A 19,275-nucleotide genomic window follows, 5' to 3' on the forward strand; every position below is an offset into this window, starting at 1 on the left:
TTCTTTTGTATACATATTCAAAATGGATATGACCCTTTGAAGCAGATCTTTGTCTGTCCACATTAAGGCAGCACTGAACTGATAGAGAGCTTCAAGAGCTGCTGAAATGTAGATTTTGTTCAGGGAAGACGTGGTATCTGGGGAGCAGAAAGCTACTATCAAGAAGGAAGACTCATAATGGGCACTGTAAGTATGGTTCATCGACTCTAGCACATGAGTGCCAACAGTTTTTGTTACAGAGTGATAATCCTAGCTTGGGATAACATTTAAATAACCAGTGCATCAAAAAGACACAAACGCTTTAAAACCATCACAGTGTTGTTGGTCAAAGTGGCGTCGCAAACCATTACCTGATAATGCAACATATACTGTACATGATCCCATCATAACACTGGTGCAAATATGGCCACTGAGCTGGTCTGAACATTGAATAGAGTTCTTCTTTAGGGAAAATACAGGTTTACATTATTAACATTATATTAAGAATAATGTTATTGCATGAAGCACAAACAATTATATGGATATAATCTGAGTTAAAAAAAAAAAAATAATAATTATATATATATATATATATATATATATATATATATATATATATATATATATATATTATGTTTCTCAATCAGAACATTGGGATCTGCATTGGTACCAGTTCAGTGAACATCACTGTTCTTCTTGATGTCCAGTTTGAGCAAACATTAGGAAGTGTACTGGTTAGTATATCTTTTCTTCATCTTCTTGTTTTGTGTTAATTTCAGATATGAGACCCATACCATGCTGAAGCACTTTGTCTTTCCTCCCCAGTTCCCCGCTGGCCTGCATTCCCACTGCTAAAGGCCCAGCCGGACCAGAGCACGGTTACATCCGTACATACGTCATCACAATGCGTGTCGTAACAGCGCTCCGGGGCATTTCTTTTTCCAAATGTGGAAACACAATATTTGCTGTTTGCATGATAATTGAAATTATTTCTTGCATGACTGAAGTGCATATCATGCAAGAAAAGTTATCATTTAAAAAAAGAAATCCCGGTGCTGTCACGTTACTGTCATTGGCTGAGCGACACGACACATTTTCAATCTTAAAATCAATCAATCTTTATTTGTATAGCGTCAATTTATAACAAGTGTTATCTCAGAGTGCTAGAGTGCTGCTATATGCCTAGAGTCCGATACTCTAGGCATATAGCAGCATAACTATGAGCTGGTCTATACCTAAGCCAGTCCTAATAAGATTTATCAAAAAGAAAAGTTTTAAGTCTATTCTTGAAAGTACATAGTGTGAATGCCTCCCGGACCCTGACTGGTCGACGATTCCAGAGGAGCGGCGCCTGATAACAGAAGGCTCTACCTCCCATCGTGCATTTAGAAACTGGAGGTACCACGAGCAGGCCTTCATCCTGGGAGCGCAATGTTGGGTAGTACGACACAATTAACTTTAAGATAGGATGGTGTCTGACCATTTAGAGCTTTGTAAGTAAGAAGAAGGATTTTAAATTCTATTCGAGATGTTCTCAAATGTAGCGCAAGACAGAGAACATGACTGTACATACAGTATTCAATTATATGCCATGTCCACATTGCGTTACAATGCCGACCCCCACTTTTATCAACCGTGCCAAGACCAAGAAGGTATACCGGTATACCAATTCTGATTTTAATACTTGATTCTTGAATTTTAATATTCACACTGATCTATAAAAGGCAGACAAATCGTATTCTGCAAATGGTCTCATCTGCTATACTGACGTTTTTGCTATGACTAATTTTCTTCAGGGTTAGTCCTGCTCCTCTGTGTCAGCTGTATCCATATTTCCAATATGATATTTGTTACTTTTTAGTGAGCTCTCTTTCCACTGTTCGCAGCCTTTTATCACTGCTGTGCGACAGTGCAGATGCATTGGGACAGTGAGCATTAGGGGCGCTGTCCGTGGTCCTGAAACACAACACTATAGGCTCTTTACCAAAGTAGAAGGTGTTTTTTTTAGTAAAGAGAGTAAATGAAGACTAATGTATAAAATACATTCTGAAATGTGATCATGTATTTGAATACAACTCAGCACAGATGTGTTATTATTACTAACTCCTTACATGATGAAAAACGACAGCAGCGAAGTGAGAGATTGTGTATGTGCAATTTTTTAATCCGTGTTATTAATTGTCATTATCGCACCCCTCAAATCGACTGTCTTTTACTACTGTCAATCATGCCACGTGAGTGTTTTTGCACGGCAGAGAATGATGGTGCTTCGAAACGGCACGTGAGCGAAGTGGCGACATCTCTATCCGTCCGTTTCCGCTTGGATCAGCCAATCAGAGCAAGGTGTTGTGCAGCTTATAAACCCATCTGCTGCCGAGCCTTTCCGCTCGCTGTCCCCGCTGTCCTATGAATCGTTGACCAGAGCAGCATCCCCGATCTCCCGAAACATTGAAGATGGCGGCCCGGGTAAGACTTAAACATTTTTTTCTCTCAACATATTAAAATACTTTCGTAATTACATCTGCGAATTTGTGGAAAAAATCCAAGGTGTAAAATGTCTGGAAAGCAATATCTCTCCTAACATGTAAGCAGTCACGGTACCGTAATCGTCTGAATGTCAACCCCACAGCAGAATATAGGGTTTCCCTCACATGATATTCCAGCCTTTTTAACCCTGGCATGTGCCAAAAAGACAAATTTCCACCATTATTTCATAATAGCTTTAATAACGGATCCCAGCCTGCTCAACGCTGCCATCTCTGGGAGTATCGCTGCTTAATCCTGGGCTCTGCTTGTCCTTGAGCTGCGTAAAGAGCGGCCAAAAAGCTTTTACGAGCTTTGTATGTTAAATACCGGAGCGTCCGTTTTGTGGAAAAGCAAAGCAAAGCAAAATCGTGCATAACCAACCAACATCTTTCTCGCATGTTAGCATGCATTCGATGATTTATCTGTCAAAACAACATGGTTTAGCGCTGCAGCTCGAGCCACCTTTTTGCAGTCTGTGAGCGCCGTTTGCGGTGTTCGGCAACAGAGCTGCTTCAGCATTGCTGACGACTGGGCTGTGTGCACATTTTTATTTGAATGGCTGTGGAGGACCTGTCGATGTTTACAGTAGGGAAAATGTCAGGTGCCTGTGTCAACCTGCTCTGATGTCTGTTATCATTTGAATCAAGAGCTTTATAATGTATGATGCGGTATAATGTTCTAGTATGCAGCTAAGGTCCTTATGTAGTCTATATATGCCATCATTCTGGGCTCCTTTGTTTTTTGTCTGGTTTATTTTTTATTTATTTTTTTTGGGTGGGGGTGGGGGGGGGGGGGGGGGGGGTGTACCTTATTTGGTGCATCTTGAAAGTAGAGTCCAACAAATACAAATGCACATAATGATTAAGGGTTGGGCAACACCGCCACTGCATTTGCTGCAGTATGTACGTTTCTATTCTTAGTTGAGGTTGGTTTGCAGTAAATGTAGGTTCTTTCTTTTTCCAAGTAGTGATCCTATCTGTCAGGACGCTGAGTGAAACAAATGCCTGAAGTACGTAGTTGCTTGTGAACCCTGAAAGGAATGCTTTTGAGTGTGAGGAAGCCAGCCAGATATCAATCTCATGTCAGTGGGCTAAATATGAAGCTTTAGCTTATTTTTGCATAAAGAATTAGGGGGAAATCGTTTGGCTTACTCTGTAAGGTGATGATATCTGCCAATCAGCAACTCTTAAGCTTTGTAATTAAAACCTAATATCACGTTTATTTAACCAGCACAAAGAATTAATGTAAAAGATGAAGGATTTCTTTTTTGGGGTTTTGCATGTTAACCTGTGTTGCCTGGATGCAGTGACTTCCTGGAAATTCTGCTGGTTTCTTGGCAGTTTTTTTAGAGGCAAATATTATATTGCATATTGAACTGAGAACTTTGCTTTGACACTTGTGCTGCTGGTGTTTCTGCAAGCTCAGCCAACACTTTATTTGTGTAGAATAAGAAAAGTGAACGTACATCAATAAGTGTTATCTTCTTCTTCTCTTGCCCTTCCTAAAGTAAATTAGTCAGGTCAAAGGTGGAGTGTTGCTTTTACATCCACAATTTGTCATTGATTTGTATCTTTCATCTATGTCTTCATTTTTTTAAATGATTTTTGTGTCTTTTTTTTACCTTTGGTATTGAAACATACCCTGTGACATCATAGCATAAGCATAATGCAAAGTCATGATGCGAGTTGCCAATAGCTGTAGCATTACACAGCAAGATTGTGTGAATGTGCAAATGTTGTTCTGCAGAGAGTGTACATGAATAACACACAATAACACATTTGTGATCTTAGAATCAGTGTCATTCGGAATTTTCTTGAGCTTATGCAAGGCATGAATAACAGCTACTGCAAACGTGCCTCAGAGGTTAATAAATCACATAATATGGAGACTTTTATCCAAAGAGCTCTGGGCTGCTTGTGTATTGTTTTATTTCAAAGGAACTGGTACATTGCACCTACAATGAAAACATTTCATCTGTCTGCAAAAAAATCCGAATGAAGCTGCAGGATAGTGCTGACCTGTGAGAGTCTAATTTTACTGCAGAGCCCAGGCAGCATTTTGTTAAACACTCTGCCCACTGCTGGATCTGAACAAATTCACATTTTGCTGAATAATGGACAAAGCAAAACACCTGCAGAAGCTCAATACATACTGCTTTCAGTGACAACATGTACTTTTTTCGACAGCTATTCTTGAATTCTAATCAGCATCAAAACCATCCTCAAACCGCCATTAGCAAACAAAACCATCGTCCTCATCTATAAAATCAATATCATTTAGTGCATAGGTGTTCATGAAAGAGCTGGGTCTTTAGCTTTTCCTTAAGGGTGCAAAGGGACCCAGCGGATGAACAGAGTTTTAACGTTCTTCCACCACCGGAGGTTGACAGATGAGTAAATTGAAGCTTGGATCAGACGCCTTACGTTAGCAAAGCGTGGACGTGAGGGAGTGTAAGATGACCTCGATGAGAGAGTTTAGGATACGACTAATGACGAAGCTACACATTTTAGTAAAGAGTCACCATCACCTGTAGATAAACCATAAATATGAAATAAAATAAAGACACAGCTCATGATCTGGAATTAGTTATTGTATTATCCCTTAAAAAGTGACTTTATGCCTGTACAGTATGTCTTGATTTCTGCTGTCAAAGACCTTGACAAAGCTGCTAAGAGTATACTGCCATGACAGAATTGAATGATCAAAAACTGGATTGAACATCTTCCCTAGTTTTGAACTTTTTTGCAGAACTTATAACAATAGTAATATTTAAATAATGTATTTGGAGTTACAGATATTTGAAATCAACCTGTAAACTTCAGTGTTCGTAAAGAAGGATGTTAACCTGATGAAAGATTGACTTTCAATGAGACATTAACCGAAGCAAACACAGAGGAACATAAAAGGACAGAATAGAAACGAATTTCCCAATATTGGTAAGAATAAGGGATGGACCGATGCAGCAGTTCAACATCAGTATCGGATGATTTAGGCCCTGTTGACAGACATTGGCACAAAGGCAAATAATGTGGCATGAACTGATGTCAGAAGCGGATGTTTATTTATAGTTCCAAATCAATTTAATACTGGCGTCTAGTAGACATAACTACTGATTAAGAAAAACATTTTATATAGGGTAGTCTAAGTCACCTGTTGGACAAAGTCAGGCTTGTTTTTATTGTTGAATATGCCATTTTTGTAATAGAAAATTAATGTCTGAATACAGCATGCTTAAAGATATATGAAATATAAAAGCACAATTTTATTACGCACACATTGCATTGGATGCAAGATCTTATGCTAGTCTATTTCTGTTGTCTACGATCATTGTAGAGCGAGTGAAATGTATTTTTTTTTGTAAATTTGTTTTATTTGTTCACCTTTTTTCATATTCTTCTTTAATTAGAAAGACAAATTATGGAATTTAATTGAGGCCCTGGAGCATGAATAGGGAACATTTTCTGCAAATAAAACACTAAATCTCCTATGTCATCCATCACTACCTATCTCATTCCTAATTCAATCAATATGAGGCGACTGAAATAATTCAATACATCCAGATTTTACATTTATATGTAAAACAGATGCATAAACCATATTTATGGATGTCAAACGGCTGCGTAGATCATTTCAATAATGGATCTGTATGGAGTGCATGGAAAGAGGAGATACTGTGATACACTCCTCTTGGTCATGCAGCATGAGTCAAAAGAGACCAACGGCAGGATGTGTTTCGCACACACACACACACACACACACACACACACACAAACACCCTTCACCCCCTCTGGTCCAGCAGAGCATGCACTGTTGCTGGGCATACTGCAGCTTGTCAGAAGCAGTTAGGGCAAAGCAAACAGCTCCGTAACATGACAACAATGTGAACTCAACATTAGTTTGAAGAGAAAGTTTGTCATAAAAGGTCAACAACGTCATCGGAAAAATACTGTTACTGTTGTGATTTTTTAAATTCAGATTTTGCGTTGGCCTAAGGTTGGTTTAATTCTATTGTCTCAATATATTGCTAATATAGGTTTGAAGGAACATCAGTTACTAAATCAGTTCCACCATTCTCCCTTCAAAGCAGATGATGGCCTTTCAGCAGACAGCCTGTTTGTCAAATGTTTTCATGTATTTCTCATGGCTTCATTGTGATATTGCCAAGCAAGCTTTCAATAGATGAAGACAAAAATGTGTTTCATCTTTGAATTTTGTCAAGCCTCTGGCACTGGCTTGCTTTATCTGACCTCATGTAATCATCTCCAATGCCTGAATAAGAAACACTTAAGTTAGTCTGATCTAAAGCTGATCCTTCGCTGGGCTGTTTCCTACTCGTCAGTTTTTGATCAAACTGTCTGACCTCGGTGATGAAATATCAACCTCTGCTCTCTGAAAACCAGAGGTTTTTTTACATTCACATTATGGCTATGATTAAAGTGCAAATCCTGGTAATTGAAACAATCATAACCTACTGAAGCAGGTATCTATGCTGATATCTACCTTTAGGTTAATGTTGCATGACGGTTATTGGTGTGTCCATCTTCAAAAGAGGGTTGATAAGACATTAATGGATTATTGATCTGGGGGTCGAAATGGTTTAATTGACTTTAGGATTGACCAGGTATGTTCTGTCTTTGCCTTTAGAACCATGTTCCTTAAGGTCAGGGAAGAGAAAGAGGGGTCAGTCTGACACTTGGGCTGACTCTTACTGTGGTGGAGATTATACTGGCGAGTCACGACCTTTTGACTCACTGGCCATTTGACCCGTCATAAAGCAGCTGGATTTACAGAGAAGAATAGAGAAAGAAAACAAGAATTAGAAAAAGTTTTGAAATAACTGGAATCATGCTGACCTGAAACTATTACACAAGCTGATTATACTGTTATTATGAGAGGCTGTGATGTAAAAAAATATTGCTCCTCTTTAGGAAAAGTTTTTTTTTTTTCTGTTTGGTCCTTGGGAAGCATTTTATGACACACTTGAACAATCTTTGTATTCAAATATTCTCCCCAGTGTTTCATTTAGGAGTTCCTATGGCAAGAGCCAAAAAACAACCTGAGTGATGTGATTGTGTCAAATTCAGTAGAGAGAGCTCAGGTGGGAATATTTCAACAGCAAAACAAGAAACAAAAGGAAAAGACTTTCTTGTGTGATGAAACGAGTGAGTGGGCCGTAAAGATGGCTGCTCTCCTGATGTTTGTGTCTTTCTCTCTCCTGTTCGATTAAATGAGCAGTTGAGGGACTGCATTCGATTCAGCCATCTTTCTCTCAGCAGCTATTCATCAGGAACCTGTTATTTGTTTGTATGCTTCTGTCGCAGCGCCCACACCCAAATTAAAAGGGCATGGAGACTCTGTCTGCGAGGTCGGTGGTGTAGGCTGCCTCTGATGTGCTCTGCAAATGACAAACAAGCCCCTCCCTCCAAACAAAGCATTTCAGCTTCAGTCACCATGCCAGTTTAAAGTTTTGTATTTTACTTTCCTTCTTTTGTCATTATCAACAAATAGCACAGATAATACACGCTTCTCTTATTGTGTCCTACGTTTGACACACAAATTTCGATTATTCTCTCTTTTTTTGACTCATTCTCAAATGTTCTGCTAAGAACTGGCGTTGCCCTAGTTATCTCATATTCAACCATTGTCATTCTGAAACACTTTAGTCAAAGTAAACCTCAAACCTCCTTTGCAACAAACACCCTGTCAAAAAAGGGATTGTATTTTCTCAAAATATTGTCCCTCATGCAGGAACTGCAGCCTCATTACTGTTTTGGGCGATCAACCCATTTTTAGTTCCAAAGCACTGAGCTGTCTCATAGCAACCCTGTCTATGATCTTAAAATATTAACCTTGCTTTAATGATGGTACTGCAATAACATGACTTCAATGAGCAGGATCATTTGTTCCCCTTGCTCAATATTTTTCACCTCTTACCTAAAAAAAACAACTAAAGAAACAAAGGAGGGCCATCATATTACATTGCTTTCTGCTGCTTTTTCTTTTTAAGGTATGTTGTGTATGTATACATTCACTAATAGATTGTGTTGTATTAATCTTTCACTATTTAATACAAATGACACACTTGTCATTCCATTAATTAATACACTTGTTTTTTTCACATTGTATTTCGCTCATATTTGACTAAAACTTGTAAAAAAAACTTCATATTGTATTTTTTTCATGATGTATAATATATTTATTGTAATAATATTTATACATTCCAAAACCTAATTATTACCAGTCAGTTATTTATAATTGGTGAATGTCATTAACATGACACCTGTGCTACAGCAACAAACTAACATCAGTTGTTGTTTTATTGTTTCATCGTTATGAGGTACTAATACTTTTGAGATACATGGTTTTGGTTCTTTGGTTGCAGGTCACATTTTCATTGAGTGTTTTTAGCAAGAATGTCATCACACAAAAACATGCTAGCTGAGGGACGAAGTGTTGCAGCAGCGTCTTTTATTCCTTTTAAGCGTTCTCTGTGTTTGGACACAAAATAATGATAATGGTACCTGCATGCTTTGTATGCCAGTAGATGTGTTTCCATGAACATGTGTCAAACGTGTGTGTGTGTGTGTGTGTGTGTGTGTGTGTGTGTGTGTGTGTGTGTGTGTAACAGAGAGAGTAATGGTTAATCCCTGGCTGTCTCGATGCTGGGCCTTCCTCTCTGAGCTCTGAGCTGGAGCTATATTTAGAGCGGGGCAGCCTTCACAACAGCAAACACACTCGTACTTCCACACATTAAAGCACACACACTGAGAAGATCAATGGAAACATACACACCAGCAAATACTCAGATACATTGCATACACACACAGTGTTTGTGTGAGTCTCTGTGTGTGTGTGTGAGCCTGTGTGTGTGTGTGTGTGTGTGTGTGTTTTCACTGCAGACAGGAGCAACCTTCAGAGAGCGTGGGGGTTGGTGTGACTGAATCACGTCACGCATGTATTGTGGAACTGAAAGACGTTAAAGGGCTAAAGGGATGCTGTCCTAATATTTTCATTTGGAAGAGTTCAACGAGGAACAACACTGATGGTGTTGCTTTAGACTCAGTTGTACTCCACTGTAAATTTAAGTTTAATTTGTTTAACAAATAAATCATTCATTGAACATTTTTGTAAACGCCCGACTTTTGCCAGAAGTTAGATTAAGTAACGATATCACTTTCATATTTGTATGTTAAATACAAGGTCATAGCTAGCAGCTGGTAGGCTGAGCTAATCATGATATTGGCAGAAGATGCTAGCCATTTCTCAGTTGGTAACCCTTTTCACCTTCTATTTTTTCCAAAAGAAACCAATTAACACACTATACCAGGAGTGTTTTTACGGCCTTCTGTAATAAGTGCTTCCACCAGAGCAATTGTCTGTTCTAGCAAAACAAGTTTGAAGAAAAAAAGAGAAAAAATAAGAAGTGAAAATGAAACGTGTTAGTTGAGAGTTTTATGTTCTCTTTGGACAGAGCCTACAGTCAGCTCATCCTTGCTTATTGCTGCATTTAATATAGTTCTTGAACACGTAATTTGTTTCACCTGCATGCTAAATCGTCAGAGCAAACAATTAAACCTGATTGTCATTATTATATCAAAGTCGTCAGGTCGCGATAATTAACACAGCCATATTAGGTTAAAGGTAGACCATGAACAGTTTTGATGGAAATTTTCTTTCAACTATTCACTTTATGTGGCAGCTTTTAAAAGTCTTGTATCTAACTTACTGTTGGCACACCTGGCATGTGTGCAGGAGAATCTGTAGATTTAGGCCAGCACAGGCACCAGGTGCCTTTTCGTGTGTTGGTTTTGGAAAAGCGTGGAAACACTCGTGTTTTAAAGAGCACTTACTTGAATCTGTTGACCTCTGAAGGACACCGTTGACTGCTCTCTACTGTAGCTGTTCACTTCCCACATGGGTGGTTTACTAAAAATGTAAGTAAAAACAATATAAGGCTTTCTGTGTTACGCATGAATTGGTTACACATACAAACCTAAAATAGCTTCACAGCTTAACATGGCTGATCATATGAGCTTATTTAATGGTGCATAAATAAAAATACGCAGCCCAGTTTTAAAAAAGAAATGGACTTCATGCTGTTGTTCTCTTATTTCTTCTCAAAGAGCTTCTACACGACATGTTACGAGTGTGAAACCTCTGAACCACCGCCACCTAGATGATGCTCATACGTACGCTACACAAAATTTGTCGTTCTTCAAGAAATTATTCTTGACCTCAAGAAATTATTTTATGACCTATTTGTGTCTTTTTAATGTTAAACTTTATATCATGATATTAAAAATAGGAACAAATGTTGTAATCTAACTTTCTGATTAAGTTAAATGAAGAGCCCTTGATAATAGACACTTAGTGATATCAAATGAATACAAAATGAAAATCCTGCCTGTGAAATATATTGGCAGCCCACGCTGAAACCTTTTTGGTTTAATATGATCTTCAACAGAAGGCTGCCAATGAATTACTTAGTGTGATATATTTAAATTGAAGTGAGTTGCTCTTATAGACGGCTTATTCATTTCATAATTGTGAGGGCAGATGGTGAATATTGAATGTGTGTCTTCTGATTTGGAGAGCCAAAAAAAGAACTGATGAGAGTTGATTTTGTGCATTTCCTTTCAGTTATTGTTATTTGACTTTCTATGCTCGACATAAAACATGTTAGTATCAGGAATAATAGGCCTTAAGCCCCTTTTCTGCGTCAAATATTATAGAGAAATGTCAAGATTCTGGAATTCTGGAAAAATGCACACATAGCCAGGCTGATTTTTCTTTCACATGGATGAAAAAGTCTGGCAACAGTGTTTTCAAATTGATTGGCAGGGGAGCGACCGCAACACATTTGTTTGGCAAAACTTTTTCTGCTGCGACAATATTTCCGAAACAAACTGAACTGAGGTCCAGATTGATAAATTAAATATTTCAGCTTGAAAGAATGTGGATCATCTTAATTTCCTGGTGCTTTGGTGAAACACATTTATTCCTAAGTGATCAAATTCAGCTGGAGGTTTTCATAGTGTGATTTCTGATATGCAGGGCAAAATGTCTTTAAACGTGTTATTTCTCAAGTGCACGTCATAATGAAACTCAACAATAAGCTTTGATTAGAAAAATGGAACACAGATGTCTTTAGAAGTCATTTTGTAGTCCAGCTCACCAAGGCACTACAGATGTTATGCTATCCTCGGCTCTGATGCTGCAGTGGCGTCTTCAGCATCGATTTGAACATTTGAACAGATACACCCCTGAGGCACAACAGGATGAGTAATTGAATGGGATGGCAAGAATAAGATGAATATTGAGAGAGTGGGAGGGAGAGGTGATGCTTGACATGACTATTTGGATATCCAGCCCTGCGTTCTCTGTTTTACGTTCGAACAAGGGGAGAGAGAACTCATGTGCTTGATGGTGTGGTGTTTCTGAAATTAAGTCAACAATTGATTAGTAAAGAGCAACATAGTTTCCAAACATGAGAAAGATTATTTTCTCATGACCAGAGGTGCAGAGAGTGCTGGTCGATATAACCCACTAGACTGGAAGAGTTGTTGGAGTTGATGTTTTGTGAGCAGGAAAATAAAGACTCTGAGAGAAAGTGCTGCAAATACAGCTTTTCTGAGCACACACAACCTTAGCTAGCAGTAAGTATGAAAGGATTTCTACACAAAGAAATCCTTGAAAGAAATCAAAGCAAACCTGACCCAGAAGCACCTCAAAGGATGTCCTTGGACAACAAATGTTCTCATAACAGCTCATATCCAGACCAAACACAGATGGATGCTGAAGTACTTTGTCAAAGTTTATCAAAGGAATAACACTTTTTATCAACTGTTCTGAAAAGCTGCTGTCATGGCCGACTTTCTTTAAAGGAGAAAGATGGTTTGAGATACTGTATATCGCTAACCTTAAAGGGATACTTCACCCATTTATATGAAGCTTTGTATCATTAGAAACATAGTAGTAGTGTTGAATGGTCATGAATCCAACCCTCATTTTGCCCTGAGACGAGAAAAATGTGTTTTTCTTTGCTTGAAAGTTTTTTTCATGTGATGCAAAAAGCGTCATATTGCATCGCACACTACTACCATGTTTCTAATGATACAAAGCTTCATGCAAATGGGTGAAGTATCCCTTTAACAAAGGAAAGACAGAAGGGTGGAAAAGTTGGATTGAAGCAAGGTTTAAAAAAGTGGTTGAAAGACAGATAGTTGAGTATTTCGTCAATTTATTCTCAGTTTTTATTCGGGTTTATTTTATAAGTCATTATATTGTTTCTAAATGCAGTGTATTCTCTAAGTATCTGATTAATGGTCAAGGTTTTTGCTTGTGCTGGATCAGGACAAGTTGACAGGATATTGGAGACCACAGGAAGTTACAAATAGCCCCAAAGAAAATTCAATCGACACACCCTAAACAAAGACAGCAAGCTGTTTTCAGTCTCTGTGCTATAAACTAAGCTAACCAGCATAACTGCACTCTACACACATGACACTCATGATACTTGGATGCAATAGGCCTCTCTTTAATATTAATTGTTTTCCACCCTGTTCAGCTCCTGCTGTGATTTTTTTTGTATCTCTATGCTGGTAGTCAAGAGTAAATCAAGCTGTCAAAATTAGCTGAGAACCTCCTTTAGGTCTAGGTTGCTGCATTTCTGCTCAGAAACTGTGAAAACAGGGAACCGATGCAAGACAACTGATGTTAATAGCATGTGTTTTCTGCTGATATTGTCCCCAAAACTGTGATGTCTTGTCTGTTTGAGCATGACAGGTAATGCTTGCAGAGCCAGCCTGTCAGGCACAGCAATACATCGTCAGACAAGCAATGAAAGCAGCAGTACTTGTTCGAATCACTGTCCTTATTTCACCTTAGGGGAATTACATTCTGTTGTTACACAAATGATGGGCTTTCAAAATGTATGTATCCATGGTTAACTGATTAATTTATTCAATGAAATATGATATCTAAATTCAGTAAGGGCAAATCACAGTCAGAGTTCCCATTCCCAGTGTGGTCACACCAAGTGCATTTTTAGTCTCATCCATTAACAATTAGCATTCATTCATTTGACAACAGAATCACCAGATTTCATTCTCCTGTATTCGTGTCTCTTACCACAATAAAACACTTGGTACTTTGTGTTTAATGTGGGAAAGAGATAAATGCTTATGATTAACAAATCACTGTATGTTTGGCAATGCACTCTGAATATGGCTTCCATCATTCCACTATCAGATTTGGGGTTACATTTGTTGATTTAAAAAAAATCTTTTCATACTATAATTCGGAATAAAAGAAGGTTCATTGTCAAAATAGAACGTTTTGCTTATAAAATTGGAATTTTGGTTGGTATTGAATCAATCCAAGCAAACCCCAACTCTGGTCTGCATGCAATTCAAATCATCCCAGGTAATCTCTCAATGTGAGCGATAGCCTGGCCTGCACTATCAAATCCATACATGTGAATGCACATTGAATGCATCTGTCTTAAGCCAACAAAGCTTCCCAACTCAGCCTCAGCAGCTTGCTGCACTCAGTCGCCCTCCGTCTCAAATACTGTCTTCTGTGCTTCCTCTCTGCTTGCCTACGCTGGCGCCCGCAAGGTCGTAATATTTTTCAAGGTATGTATGGATACACATCAGTTAAACTTTCCAAAACGAGCTGCCGTCTTCCTGGTCATGTGGAATGTATTTGATGTTTCTACCCGCTGGCGTGCTAACTCTCTGTCGCTCTCTTTCTGAAGATGGTTGTTTAGAGGATGTGTTTCGCTGCTTTCAGCCCCCTGCTGTAGGCTGGATAGCTGACTAGCATCTCAGGAAAAAGGCAATCACACATGTAGCAGCATCCCTAGAATATCTGGCACAATTGCAACCACAAAATGAGCTGCAAGTTGGTGCCATATTCTGACTGAATGAAAATGCTTACAGTATTAGCATCCATTGATCACCTCTTCAGTCACTATTCAACTGAGAACACACTTCATTTTATCCTTTAGGAGGTCCTAATCAGATCATCAGGTAATACAGAATAAAACCAGGAAGCTAGTTTTGCTGGCATCTAATATGATACATATTAAATTAGGGTTAATATTCAGGGCATTAAAAGAAAAACAAAATTAGTTTGGTGAAGATGTAACCCTGACTGGCTGTTCAGGCCTATATCTTAACCTTTCTTACTTTGGTTACAAAGGAGGATGTCATCAGGGTAGAGGCAAAACAGTTAAAATGGGTAACAGGAGGTAATATTCTGTACTATTAAAAAAAAAACATTAAAGTTTTTTTTTTTCTTTTTACAGTCAAAGTGTTCCGAATGTTCAGCACTCATTCATTATAGCTTTTTTTTTTAACTTTTGAGTTCATGAGCTACACTTGTGAGGGAGATTTTTACTGAATTAAACCTTTCAGTAATTGAACTGAGACGGCTGTTTGACTTTTTGAAGTCCGTCATTATTGGTTTCAATGAAACTTCAACTTTTTCCCACATCACACTGTTTAATTAAAACTTCCCCTTTCATATATAGGACATACTTTTAAAATAAAACGGCAATTTCTCGTCAGAATTTGTGCCAAAGGCAGTGTATTTGTTGATGTCGTGTTAGTCCAATCTGATAACACAGATAGTCTACAAACAATGTTCAAAGTGAGTGTGAGTAACTTATACAATTAGTTTGTCACACAGCAGCATGTGTTTATTTATTAAAAATTTACATTTCAGGTTAAATCTTCATACTCGATGTTTGTATAAATGTGGTTACACTGGTGGTGTAGTGGACTCTAAAAACAAACAAACAAATAATCCTTCTTTGTAAGAGAAAGTTCTGTACTGTCACCAGATTAATCACTGAATATACTGTTTAATACAGTCCTGATGGGCTTAAATACACCACGTTATAAAGCTTGATATTCATTTTTCTGGGTTACCCAGTTGCTTTCTAGGTAACCCAGTTAAGTTGCTGTTTTCAGTTAACCATGGAAAGCTTGTGTTTTTTTTAGTCCAAGTATTTAATGATGCTCTTACTTGCTTTTTACTGCTCCCCCTTTGTTATTTTGCCACTTTGCTCTCCAAGATAGAGAAATGATTCCCATATATCCATGACCACAAATGTTTTAATTATGTTTTATTAAATATTTGTTCTGTTTCTTTAGAAATAACTGTTTTCATTTTCAAGTTTGGGTAAAGGATTCTTGAAAGAAAATGGTCAACAAAAAATCCAAGATTATATTTGATTGTTGCAAATGAATTTAGATTAGATACAATTGCTCCATGGACATTTATAATAGGATACCTGCAACCACATTTGGACCTCTAAAATGGGCTTTATTCATATGCAAAGAACCTCTGGTAAAAAGCTGTTCTTTATGTTAGAAAATTGGTTGACCAGTTAAAATTAGATATGTCACGTTCATGGGTTGAAAAAAACAAGGGAGGACGACCCAATTGCAGGTAAAACAAGAAAATTAGACACAAATGAGACTAATGAGACAGGTGAGACTAATCAGGGTAATCAAGACAGGAGGGAAACACAGAGGCAGGAAACACTGAAAACTATGAAGTAAAACATGGAACACTGAAGAAACACAAGAAACTGAAGGATGTAAGAATACACAGAGAAGCACAGGGAGAAAAACATTACAAAATAAAACTGGAAACACTAAAGACTAGAGCTGCAGCTATCGAATATTTTAGTAATCGAGTATTCTATCGAATATCCCGTCGATTAATCGAGTAATCGAATAAATCATACTTTTGCTTAATTAAGGTTTAACTCGTCTTGGGTCGTCCCTACAAACCTGCTTCTTTGCAGTTACCATGGAAACGCCTGCTTGTTACAGCCAACCACCTCTGCTCTACAGCTGCTGATGATGCTCACCATATTACTGACAGGGTCCCAAATTCACTTTCTGATTCACTGGTCAAGGCGGCAAGTAAATTAAAAATACAGGCCAAACACGTTTTAATGGCTGAAATAACAAATAGTGTTTTGTGTAGCCTACACATCTGTTACAGTACATTTAATTGAGAAAGCATTATGTTCTGTTGAATCAATCACAGAATCAATCATTATGTCAGATAAGGAAATTGAGAAACTTTAAATATATATTTGCTAAATTATTATTCCACAAACAAGTTCTGTCTTGATTTAGCTTTGAAGACATCAGACATTTAATATAATCAGCCTGTATATTGTTAAAAGTGTATCTCTGTCTGCTCCTGCAGCGCGTGCATTCAGCGCGCTCACAGACTACAGAGACCATAGACGTATGTCTATGACAGAGACTGTGAGAGGACGTTGCTATCGTTATGTTAGCTGCAAACACGGAGAGAGTGAACGGAGAAAAGCCGACCGTTTGACCGGATCAAGTGTTCCCGACTGGGTCGTATGGATCACGGATCAACTGTGTGCTGACTAAAAGTTAAAAGGGGCACGCCGCACTCGTGTGTGCGTGCGTGTGTGTGCGTGTTAGCGCTTAAGTGTCTGTGTAAGAGAGAGGAGCAGGTAGCTGCAGCTACATTAAACGTGTTTTATACTCATACCAAAGTTTTGATGACGCAAAAAAAAAAAAAAAACTTAACGAAGCCTCGAGGCAGCGAAAATTCCTCGATGAATTTTTGTAATCGAATTATTTGAGTTATTCGAGGAATCGTTTCAGCTCTACTAAAGACTAAACAAGTAAACACAATAACACTACATTATGAAACAATCAACGCAAAACATTAACACAGAAAGACTAAGGAAAAATGAGAACTAAAACAAGACAGGAAATCAAAAGTAAATCATGACAACATATGGTCCACTGACAACTGAATTACCAAAATGGATGTTCCTGGAATTAACTATGAGGTATTGTTGTGAAATTGAAACTTTAAAACCGCAATAGTAATAATACCCATATGTTTTATTACAACAATTGATTGACAGTGAATTTCTCACATAAAATGGATACAGTACTTCAGTGTGAATACACCTTTACAGTATCTTTACAGACCTTTGCTTTTCTTTTAGCTCTTTGTTTTGATTTAATGTTCAAAAGCTTTACGGTTTAATTTTCAAAAAAACTTCAACATAGGCATTCATTGAACTAAGCCAGCATCTTCATGTGTCTGGGATCAAGCCTCCTGGAAATTGTAGAAAACTGTTTCTAATGTCCACCAGTATAATGTACACCAGGTTGATGACCGGCATTACAGCAGAGCTAGCTAGCTAAATTGTTTGATAAGGATTTCGAATGACTATCTTTCAAATTTCATAAATTAGCACAACAGAACTTGAACTTTGCAAGCTATCTTATTTGGTGAACATATGCATTGAGGTTAGCCAGCTAGCTGTAACTTTGATTCACATGATGAACTTGGTGTTGGGTGCTTTGTGGTTTGAGCTAACAAGGTAATTTGCGCTTGCCAATTTACTGAAACAATCGCTGTGGGAGTGGGAGTATACATGAATTACTTGAAATGATCAATTTAACACAGTATTTCTGCTAAGCTAGCTTCAAACATGCACATGTCACACCATAATTCAAATTGCTCTGTGTTTTTGCTCTGTTGGCCAGATGAAATTTACATTTCTAAACTCAGACAAAGCCTTTTTTACTTTACAGAGTTGTAGTTAAATCACAAACTTGTTGGTTTATAAAATTGCTACTTCTCTTTGTTAATAAAAATCTCAATGGAATAAATATCCTTCTGGACTCCATGATGAAATCCCTTTGTACTTACAGACGCTATGAGGAAAGATTGTGTATCTATTTCATGTACGTTTCAACATTTTGCTCCGGATCGGTTTAACCGCTGTCTGGCCACACTTCAGGGGAGCAGGGGATGTTGGCTCAGTGCCAGCACTGCAGTGTTTTCCACCAGTCTGTCTGTCTGGTCATATTGTTTGTCAGTATCTGCTGTCTTCATATTGTCTGAAATAGAAACACAGTCTGCGTAGAAATATGAGAGTTACTATCCTTCACTCTGTGGACACTGTACCAATCTCCCTGCATCTGCTGACTGAGCTTAATACAGCAGGCCACATTCTGTTTACTTTGGAAGCACTACTACAGTACATTAAAAAAAAATTTAAATGCTAAGGTTGGCTGTCTATCTCTAGCTATAGGCTAATGACTGTTGAAATTATTATTTTTACTTGAAATATAGCCCATTGTCCAGCCAGACTTCCACTGCTCATTGTCTCTGATGGCTGATCAATCGAGAAAAGAGTTTATCAGCCTCTAATCGAGAACGTAAAGAAATGGCATTCGTGTGGATGTAGGGGTGTGTGGATGTAGGGGTGTGTGTGTGTGTGTGTGTGTGTGTGTGTGTGTGTGTGTGTGTGTGTGTGTGTGTGTGTGTGTGTGTGTGTGTGTGTGTGTGTGTGTGTGTGTGTGTGTGTGAAGACACAACTAAGTATTGAATCATTGGGTCAAAAGCTCTTGAAGGGGCAACTACATCATTTTCATTTTCAAGGTTATTTTTCTTTTCCAGATAAGATCCAGCCAGGTGCTTTGGTGTCCAAATTCAATTCTTGAAGGGTAAATAAAATGAGCCAAATGCTGCACATGGTACAGCACAGTAGTAAAATGATATAAAGTAAACAGGTGCTCTTCAAGGATAAGGGGCAGAGGCAGAAGTAACTAGTTGATACAAATGACTGTCCAGCTTATTTTGAAACCGAGTACTTGGTTTAAAGATGGCACTCTGAAAGTCCAAGTCACTCTGATACAGTATGAAACGCCTTTATTAATCCTTTAGGGTTGTGTCAATTCATTT

At 38.1% G+C, this 19,275-nt stretch overlaps 1 protein-coding gene across 3 annotated transcripts in view; it reads left to right on the top strand.

Annotated features, from left to right (window-relative positions):
• Positions 1-2,312: 2,312 nt before the first annotated feature.
• LOC306838434 (vesicle-fusing ATPase) overlaps positions 2,313-19,275 on the top strand; it is a 32,801-nt gene continuing 15,838 nt past the window's right edge. Inside the window, exons 1-2 of one of the 3 annotated variants that reach the window (XM_079366609.1) lie at positions 2,325-2,445; positions 14,124-14,141. In XM_079366609.1, the coding sequence (XP_079222735.1) occupies positions 2,434-2,445; positions 14,124-14,141 (30 nt within the window). In that variant the 5' untranslated portion in view covers positions 2,325-2,433. Of the gene's footprint in view, positions 2,446-14,123; positions 14,142-19,275 lie in introns of all 3 variants that reach the window. The other 2 variants (XM_079366610.1, XM_079366611.1) reach the window with 2 other exon arrangements.

Source organism: Symphodus melops (genome assembly GCF_947650265.1).
Source record: "Symphodus melops genome assembly, chromosome: 17".
Taxonomy (NCBI): Eukaryota; Metazoa; Chordata; class Actinopteri; order Labriformes; family Labridae; genus Symphodus; species Symphodus melops.